Source organism: Chiloscyllium plagiosum, chromosome 9, assembly GCF_004010195.1.
Source record: "Chiloscyllium plagiosum isolate BGI_BamShark_2017 chromosome 9, ASM401019v2, whole genome shotgun sequence".
NCBI classification, from domain to species: Eukaryota; Metazoa; Chordata; class Chondrichthyes; order Orectolobiformes; family Hemiscylliidae; genus Chiloscyllium; species Chiloscyllium plagiosum.
The window spans coordinates 44942840-44952791 of record NC_057718.1 but is presented as its reverse complement, the minus strand read 5'-3'; the positions used below and the strand labels follow the sequence as shown (position 1 = coordinate 44952791).

The following is a 9952-nucleotide window of genomic DNA, read 5'->3' as shown; positions in this document are numbered from 1 at the left end:
TGACACTCCTGTTTATATCTGTCAGCCAGGGCTCCCTGATTGGACCAGGTTAACTGCTTCAATCAGGGAATGCATATTCTATGAGGTCCAGCTAGCTGACTTCATTACAATCAGTACACAGACCTCAGAAAAACAGGCTTGAGAAATAATGAGGGACCAGAAGATAGCAGAAGAGTTGAACAAATACTTGACATCAGTCTCTATGGTAAATGGCACCAACTGCATTCCAAAACTACTTAAATAATCAATGGGCTCAGGAGGATGGGGGTGGGGAAGAAAATAAACACAATAAATAACACTAGAGAAAAGTACTGGGGAAATTAATGGAGCTAAAGGCCAATAAGTCTCCTGGTTGTGATGGGTTGCAATCAAGGATTTTAAAGGAAGTAGCTACAGAGATAGTGGATGTAATGGTAGTAATCTTCCAACTGTGAAAGTACAAACATCTCTGGAAATCGGCATTCAGTCCAAGAAAAACAGTGAAATTTCACAGCTGACCATAGAGAGACCTCATTATTGGAGCTACTCACAGCTGGGAGTGTCAGGATTTCATTGATCAGCTAAGTGTTTGTTTTTAAGACTTAAATAACTTACAAACCTTGATTTATTTTTGTGAATATACAATAGGGAGTAGGGTGAGGGTTTTGTTTTAATGTTTTACTGAGATCTCACTCTTGATTAAATTTTTAAAAATATATAAAATATAGGTATTACGTTATTCTGTAGCAGTATTTTCAGAGCAGTAACATTGTGCTATTTTCTGGGTCGGTAGATTAAGGTGCAGAGAGGGGCTTTAGTATAGTGATGTGCTATTCCTGTCAGAAATGGGAGATTAGGAAGAATTTCAAGGTTCCTGATGATTATGGCTGCAGGAAGTGTGTTTGGTTATGAAGCCTATTATTTGGCATGGGTTGGTTAGAGTGGCAGATGCAGACAATGAGGAAGTTACAGGAACCAGAGGTGTGATGGATGGCAGTTTCAGGAAGGTAGAAAAACCACAGATACAGTCAGGTATATGGGTTACTTCTAGGAAAGGTAGAAGCAGTAGGCAGATAGTGCAGGTGTCTTCTGTGGCTGTCCTCATCTCAAACAAGTATGCTGTTTTGGAAAATGTAGGGGGTGAAGGACTCTCAGGGGAATGCAGCACTGACAGCCAGGTTTCTGTGAGATTGGCTCGACTGCAATGAAGAGTATGTTGGGTTCCTAGTGATCAATTGTGGTAGGGGACTCTCTGGTCAGGTAAACATTTCTGCAGCCAACAGTGAGACATCAGAATGGTGTGTTGCTTCCCTGGTGCCAGGGTCAAGGATGTCTTGGTGAGGATGCAGAATATTCTCAAAGGGGAGGACTGGCCAGCAGCAGGTCATTGTGTATGTTGGTACCAGTAGCATAGGAAGAGAAAGGTATGAGGTTCTGAAGACAGAATATAGAAAATTAAGTAAGAGGGTAAAAAATAATTCCTCAAGGGTAGTAATTTCTGGATTACTCCCGGTGCCATGTGCTAGTGAGAGTCGGAATAGAAGGATAGAGCAGATGAATGCGTAGCTGAGTAGCTAGTGCAGGGATTCACATTTTTGATCATTGGAATCTCTTCTGGGGTAGAAGTGACCTGTACAAGAAGGACAGATTGCACCTGAATTGGAAAGGGGATCAATGTCTTGGAGGGAAGATTTGCGATGAAACTCAGGAGGTTTAAACTAGTAAGGTGGGGGTGGGGGAATGCATCCAAAGAGATAGTGAGAAAAGAGATAAACCTGAGGCTGGTACAGTTGAGAAGATGAGCAAATCAAATCGTCAAGGCAGCAAGAGCAACATAAAGAATGGGGGTAAGACTGTTAAATTAAACCGCATTTATTTAATTGCAAGAGGCCTGACATGTAAGGTAGAAGACCTGAGAACATGGCTGGGAACAAGGATCTGGGATATCATAGCAATTACAGACATGTGTTTCAGGGAAGGGCAGGACTGGCAGCTTAATGTTTCAGGATATAAATTCTATAGGAAGGATAGAAAGGGAAGCAAGAGAGGAGGGGAGTGGTGTTTTTGGTTAGGGATATCATTACGGCTGTACTTAGGGAGGATATTTCTGTGGGCACGTCCAGTGAAGTTGGATGGAACTGAGAAATGAGAAAGGGATTATCATCTTATTGGGTTTGCACTGTAGGCCCCTTCCAAAAGTCAGAGGGAAATTGAGAAACAGGTTTGGAAGGAGGTTTCAGATATCTGTAAGAATGATAGAGTTGTAAAGGTAGGGGATTTTAACCTCCTAAACATAGACTGGGACTGCCACAGTGTTAAGGGTTTGAATGGAGAGGAATTTGTTAAGTGTCGACAAGAACTTTCTCTTATTCAGTATATGGATGAAACTACAAGAGAGGAAGCAAAACGTGACCTTCTCTTGGGAAAAAAGGCAGGGAAAGTGACTGAGATGTCAGTGGGGGAGGGCTTCTTGCTGATCATACATCTATCAATTTTAAAATAGTTATGGGAAAACTTAGACCTGACTGAAAAGTTAAAGTTCTAAATTGGAGTAAGGCCAATTTTAATGGTACTAGGCAAGAACTTCCAAAAGTTGATTGGGAGAGGTTATTCACAGGTAAACAGGTGGTTGGAAAGTGGGAGGGCTTCAAAAAAGAGGTAATGTGAGCTCAGAGGCAGAATGTTCCTGTTAGTGTGAAGGGCAAGGTTGGTAGGTGTAGGGAATGACTAGAGAAATTTATGCTCTGGTCAAGAAAAATAAGGTAGCCTATGACTGGTAGAGACAGCTAGGATTGACTGAATCCCTCAAGGAGTATAAAGGCAGTAGGAGTATATTCAAAAGGGAAATCAGGAGAGAAAAAAGGGGGGCATGAGATAGTTTTGGCAAATAGGATTAAGGAGAATCCAACAAGATTCCATAAATACATTGTGGGCAAAAGAGTAACTCGGGAGAGAATAGAGCCCATAAAGATCAACAAGGCCGCCTATGTGTGGAACTGCAGGAGGTGGGTGAGGTACTAAATTATTATTTTGTGTCAGTATTTGCTGTGGAGAATGATATGGAAGCTAGAGAACTTGGAGAAATAAACAGTGATATCTTGAAAAATGTCCACATTACAGAGGAGGAAGTGCTGGACATCTTAAAACGCATAAAGATGGATAAATCCCCAGGGCCTGATCAGGTGTATCTCAGAACTTTGTGGGAAGCTAGGGAAGTGATTGATGGGGTCCTTGCTGAGATATTTGTATCATTGATAGCCGTGGGTGCGGGGAGATTGGAAGGTGGCTAATGTGGTGCCATTATTTAAGAAAGATGGTAAGGAAAAGCCAGGGAACTGTAGATTGCTGAGCCTGACGTCAGTGGTGGGTAAGTTGTTGGAGGGATTTTGAGGGACAGGATCTACATGTATTTGGAAAGGGAAGAACTAATTCAGGATAGTCAACATGGCTTTGTGTGGGAAATCGTGTCTCACAAACGTGATTGAGTTATATGACGAAGTGACAAAGAAGATTTATAAAGGCAAAGCAGTGTACATTGTCTATATCGGCTTTAGCAAAGCGTTTGACAAGGTTCCGCATGGCAGACTGGTTAGCAAGGTTAGATCACATGGAATCCAGGGAGAGGAAGCCATTTGGATACAAAATTGACTTGACGATGATGGTTGAGGGTTATTTTTCAGAGTGGCAACCTGTAAACAGTGGTGTGCCACAGGGTTTGGTGCCCACTCTTCCACTGCTTTTTTTGTCATTTATATAAATGATTTAGATATGAATATAGGCAGAATGGTAAGTAAGCTTGCAGATGACACCAAAGTTGGTGGTGTAGTGGACAGTGAAGAAAGTTATCTTAGAGTACAATGGGATTTGATCAGATGGGCTGATGGGCCAAGGAGTGGTGGATGGAGTTTAATTTAGATAAATGTGAGATGTTTGGAAAAGCAAACCAGGACAGGACTTATACACCTAGTGGTAGGGTCCAGGGAAGTGTTACCAAACAAAGAGACATTGGAGAGCAAGTTCATAGTTTTTTGAAGGTGGACTCACAGGTAGACAGGGTAGTGAAGAAGGTATTTGGTACACTTGCCTTTATTGGTCAGTGCATTGAGTATAGGGATTGGAGTGTCATGTTGCGGCTGTACAGGACAATAGTTAGAACACTTTAGAATACTGCATTCAATTCTGGCCTCCCTGCTACAGGAAAGATGTTGTTAAACTTGAAAGGGTGCAGAAAAGATTGACAAGCTTGGGTTGGAGGGTTTGAGCTATAGGGAGAGTCTGAATACGCTGGGACTATCTTCCCTGGCGCGTTGGAGGCTGAGGGAAGAGAGCTTATAGAAGTTTATAAAATCATGAGGGGTATGGATAGGGTAAATAGCCAAGATCTTTCTCCCAGGGTAGGAGAGTCCAAAGTAAAGAGCATTTAAGTTTAAGTTGAGGGGAGAAAGGTATAAAAGGGATCTAAGGGGCAACTTTTTCATCCAGAGTGTGGTGCGTGTATGGAATGAACTGCCAGAGGTGGAGGCTGACACAATTACAACATTTAAAAGGAATCTGGATGGGCACATGAACAGGAAGGGTTTAGAGGGATATGGGCCGAATTCTGGCAAATGGGACTAGATTAATCTAGGGTATCTGGTCACCATGTATGAGTTAGATCGGAGAGTCTGCTTCCGTGCTGCACAACTATATGACGCAAATCCTTAGATTCAGTAAAAATCCCAGAGGATTGGAAAACTGCAAAGGTAACACTCTTATTCAAAAGGGAATCAAATATAGATAACTATAGGCTCATAGGCTTAACATCTGTCATTGGGAAATTGTTAGAAATTGTTACAAAAGATAAAGTTGTACAGCTTTTAGAAATACATAATATAATCAACAGAGTCAGCATGACATTATGAAGGAAAAATCATACCTAATAATTTTATTACAGTTCTTTGAGGAGGTAATAAGCAGGATAGATAATGGGGAATCAGTGGATGTAATATATGTGGATTTCCAAAATACATTCAATAACATATCATCCATAAGGTTATTTAATAAGGTAGGAGCTCACAGTGTTGGCAGTAGTACATTTGTATCAACAGAGGAATAGCGAAATAATTGATTTGGGAATGGCAACCTGTAACGAGTGGAGTGCCACAGGCAACAATGCAATTATTTACGTTACATATTAATGACTTGGATGAGGAAAAGTGAATGTACTATGTTGCAGATGACACAAGAATAAATGGTGAGGCAAGTAGTGAGAATGGCACAACGAATCTATACAGGTATGCTGGTAAAGATTTGGCAGATAGTATACAATGTTGGAAAATGTGAGGCTTAGCACTTTGGCAAGACAAATAGAAAATTAAATATTATTTCATATAAATAGGGAAAGACTGCAGAGAACTGTAGCAGAAAGGGATGTGGGGTCCTCATGCATGTATCACAAAAAAGCTAGTATCCAACTTCAGCAGGTAATATGGAAAGTAAAAGGAATATTGCCCCTTATTTTAAAGGGAATGACACATAAAGATAGTGTGGTCTTACTAAAACTACATAAGGCACTAGTCAGACCACCGCTGGGATATTGTGGACAGTTTTGGTCCCCTTATTTAAGGTAAGGTATAATGGCATTGGAAGCAGTCCAGCGAGGTTCACTATGTTGATCCTGGACATGGAGGGATTTTTTTTATGAGGACTTGTATTCATTGGAGGTTAGTAGAATATGAGGCGATCTATTGAACCATTTAAGAATTTTAGGGGGCTTGAAAGGGTAGCTAGAAAGAGGTTGTTTCTCCTAGTGAGAGAGACTTGGAACAGAAGGTATTGACTTCAGAGTAAGGGGTCACCCACTTAAGACAGAGGTGAAGAAGACAATTTTTCTTTGAATCGATCTGTAGAATTCTTTACTATAGCAGATTGTCATGGCTGGATCGTTAAATGTCTTCGAGGTTGCGACAGACACCTTTTTAATCAGTAAGGGTATCAGTTTCATGGGGATAAGGCAAGAGAGTGGAATTAGATCAGGATTATTAGATCAGCCATGATCTCATTGAATGGTGGACTAGATTGATGGGCTGAATGATCTATTTGTCCTCCTATATCATAGAGTCATGGAGTCAAAGAGATGTACAGCATGGAAACAGACCCTTCAATCCAACTCGTCCATGCCGACCAGATATCCCAACCCAATCTAGTCCCACCTGCCAGCGCCCGGCCCATATTCCTCCAAACCCTTCCTATTCATATACCAATCCAAATGCCTCTTAAATGTTGCAATTGTACCAGCATCCACCACATCCTCTGGCAGCTCATTCCATACATGTACCACCCTCTGCATGAAAAGGTTGCCCCTTAGGTCTCTTTTATATCTTTCCCCTCTCACCCTAAACCTATGCCCTCTAGTTCTGGACTCTTCGACCCCAGGGAAAAGACTTTGTCTATTTATCCTATCCATGCTCCTCATAATTTTTTAAACCTCTATACGGTCACTCCTCAGCATCTGACGCTCCAGGGAAAACAGCCCCAGCCTGTTCAGCCCCTCTCTGTAGCTTAGACCCTTCAACCCAGGCAATATCTTTTCTGAACCCTTTCAAGTTTCACAACATCTTTCCGATAGGAAGGAGACCAGAACTACACGCAATATTCCAACAGTGGCCTAAGCAATGTCCTGTACATTTTAAGGAATGGTTAGTACAGGATTGAGACTGAATCACTGACAACAAAATTGCATTCTCGATCTCCTGTAAAGGACTCAGATGCTGCCTGTGAGGGCCCAGGCTACCACAGAAGGTGCGTGTAATGATGCAAGTAATGTTAGTTGTCATTGTCAGTGAGATTCCTTGTAGTTGCTCAGATCAAGGCAAAATCCAGCTCCAACCTATTTTAGGGCTTCAAACAGAGCTTCAACATCATGCTGCTTAAAATTGAAAAATTAGTTAGCTCTGTAAAACAGCTTCATGTTACCCATCAAGATATATCTTTGCTTGACAGCTCTATATTGTAACAGAAACAGCTGTGATTTTGTTTTGAATTCCAGTGTTGACAGGGACTTCCAAAGCATCATAGAACTCCTGCACTCTAAGCTTCTAAAAAATGAAGGACTGATGAAGCCTAATCCCTGGACAGTCGCCTTGGCATTTGCTAATTTCACTAAGGAGGAGTAAGTATTTGCTCTGAACCACCTATTCTCCAAGTACACTTGCTAGTGCCACACAGCCAGCTAGTCCAATCAATGCTGCGATGCTGTTGTGTGCAATTAGACCTTGCCATGGCTGTCTGAAGGATTTTCACTGACGCTTTCAAAGCCTTCCACCTCCCAGCTACAGCCACTGTGCATACACCTCAGAAATGAAAACACAAAATGGTTTCAAAAAGTTGATTCCAACTTTTTATTGATGCAGATTGAATAGAGTTGTTGGATGAAATGTTTTCTGCTACATATTTGGTTTTGATGTTTTATTTGCAGTGGTGAGCACAATATTCATAGATTGAAGCAGTGGGAAGCAGATAGGATGTGACAGTGGTGACCGAGACTGCAGGAGGGTTAATGCATTGCAGATGGGAAGACCAATGCTTGGGTAAATAGCTTTCTGCGGGTTCTACAGCATCAAGCAATTCTTTAATATTTAACAATTCAGGAGCACATAGGACATTAATTTTAGAAGGGTACAGTTCATTGAGATTCAAAGAATGTGAAGCAATATCAAGTTGTTTAAATAACAAGAATGACTAAAAAGAACAAAGCATATTTCTGAAAGGATTCTCTCTTATTGCCAGCTTCCAGACTTCCACTATTTTTATTTTCCCAAAACACCACAGTATTGCTGTAATGATAGAGCTTCCACTTTATACCAATGGATGGGTCAATTCCAGCTGTTCCTCCATTTGTGGCAGCCCTTTACCTCTAGTTCTTAACCTTCACTATTGAAAGTGCACAATGTTTTGAGCACTACGAATATTACACAATTGTATTTTTACTTAAGTTCCAACTAATATTCTTGAATTAATCTGCAACTAGCTGCTGACTTTATTTCTTATTTATACATTAAAGAAGCTGTAACTTAAGACACTACAATGGGAGGAGAGTAGACACTGAAGGAGAACAATATATTCTGCTTATTAATGCTCCTTTCTTCTTTTATACTATTTGGCAGTGATGGTTCAAGGCTGAGTTAAGTTTGCCTCATTAGTTCTGTACTTACATTAGTACTTGTACCTTCATTAGTCTTAGTCATCCTGCTTGAGATATTAAAATTATTTTAGCACAAAAGATTATGTTGTGAATGCACTTCCACTTGCACATTCTTTTTTTGTGAGCACTGTTGCTTCTTCCCTTTAAGTCTACCAATACCAAAAACTCTAATGTAGTTTCTGAGAATCTTACAGTCTTTGTGATTTCAGCCACTAAAGATGATGTTCTAGCTAATACAATCATTATTTTGCTTATCAGTTAGCTCCATCTATATCCTTCTCATCCACGTTGTAAGCTTCTTGTCATTTCAGCTGCAGCACCACATGTAATTAGTTCCAATTTCTGCATCCCTGAACTGGTACACCAGTCAGCATTGGGAATCTGGATCAAGCACATTCCATGTACTCATTGAGGCCTCCCCATATATCACTTACTTAAAGAGTAGAAGGAGAAACAAAATGAAGAAAAAAGGGCATAATAGATAGGAACTTATAAACAGAAAGAATTGTAAATATGGCAATAGAAGGAAATAGGGATAGGAGGAGGTTTAACCAGAGTAATAGCACCAGAAGAGCACAGTTAAGATGAATGGCCTACTGCTGTGCTGTAAAATCTGCATATAACAGGACAATTTGCCAACCTACATAATCTTTCATTTCCAGTGGTTGCAGACAAATTCTGCCTGCGACAAATTTTGACAATTGATACTGTGATTGCTCATGAATTAAGCACTTACATTTAACACTGGTAGACATGCTTTTCGGCATAGATGAATCAACAGTGGCTGAAATATACACAAACAAGAAAACAGTGAAAACCGCATGAATTAATCTAATTGCAAGGTATTTAGTTCACGATAGTAAACATTGATTTTTTTGCTATACTTCACTTCAATGGAAAACTAAGGCACACTCCTTTGAGAAAGAAATGTGTGAATATATTTTAAATGTTGAGGTATTCTATTCATACATTTAGAGCTGTACTGACACTTCAGACCAGTAATTCAATCACCACCATTAGCTCTGAATCTTAATGTTATAAAATGTGGCAGAATGGTCCAAGTACAAGTCATTGCAGTATGAGTCAGGTTTTGTTGGCTCCACTGTCATCTATCCAATGAGGTAGATTAGCATGGCAGAAATGATCCATCAGATTAGTTCAATACTTGTAGTTTACCCAGCGCTTTTACATTAAACAGGTATTAAAATGTCACTTCCATGGAAATACCCTTTAATTTTTAACCAGTTGAATTAATCGTTTAGGCAATTCAAATATATCAAAGTTAGGTTATCACAATTTTAGCCTTTGACAGGATCATAGAAAAGACACAATGCAATATTGAACCACACATGTACTGACACTCTGTGTTCTTAAAAACAAGTCGCATTTCCCTGCTGCTACTTTATTATTTATGAGTACATATTTATTGATACTTTTGGATAAGATAGAGGCAAAAAGATAATAATAAATCTAAACAAACCATTGGCTAGGTTACAGTTAGAATACTATGACAGAATCTCACCTGATAACTAATGTAATTGTGAAAGAAGATCTGAATAGATCAACAGAAATGCTGAAACAGGCAAAAGTGAGGACTGCAGATGCTGGAAGTCAGAGTCTAGATCAGAGTGGTGCTGGAAAAGCACAGCAGGTCAGGCAGCATCTGAGGAGCAGGAAAATCAACATTTTGGGCAAAAGCCCTTCATCAGGACTGAAGGCAGGGAGCCTCCAGGGTGGAGAGATAAATGGGAGGGGGGTGGAGCTGGGGAGAAGGTAGCAAAGAGTACAATC

The 9952-nt window shown here is 40.3% G+C and overlaps 1 protein-coding gene across 1 annotated transcript in view; it reads right to left on the bottom strand.

Moving 5' to 3' along the window:
* LOC122553181 (spermatogenesis-associated protein 7-like) overlaps positions 1-9952 on the bottom strand; it is a 92612-nt gene that overhangs the window by 44900 nt on the left and 37760 nt on the right. The window contains exon 4 of the mRNA XM_043696768.1: positions 8898-8945. Coding sequence (XP_043552703.1) covers positions 8898-8945 — 48 coding nt within the window. The remainder of the gene's footprint in view (positions 1-8897; positions 8946-9952) is intronic.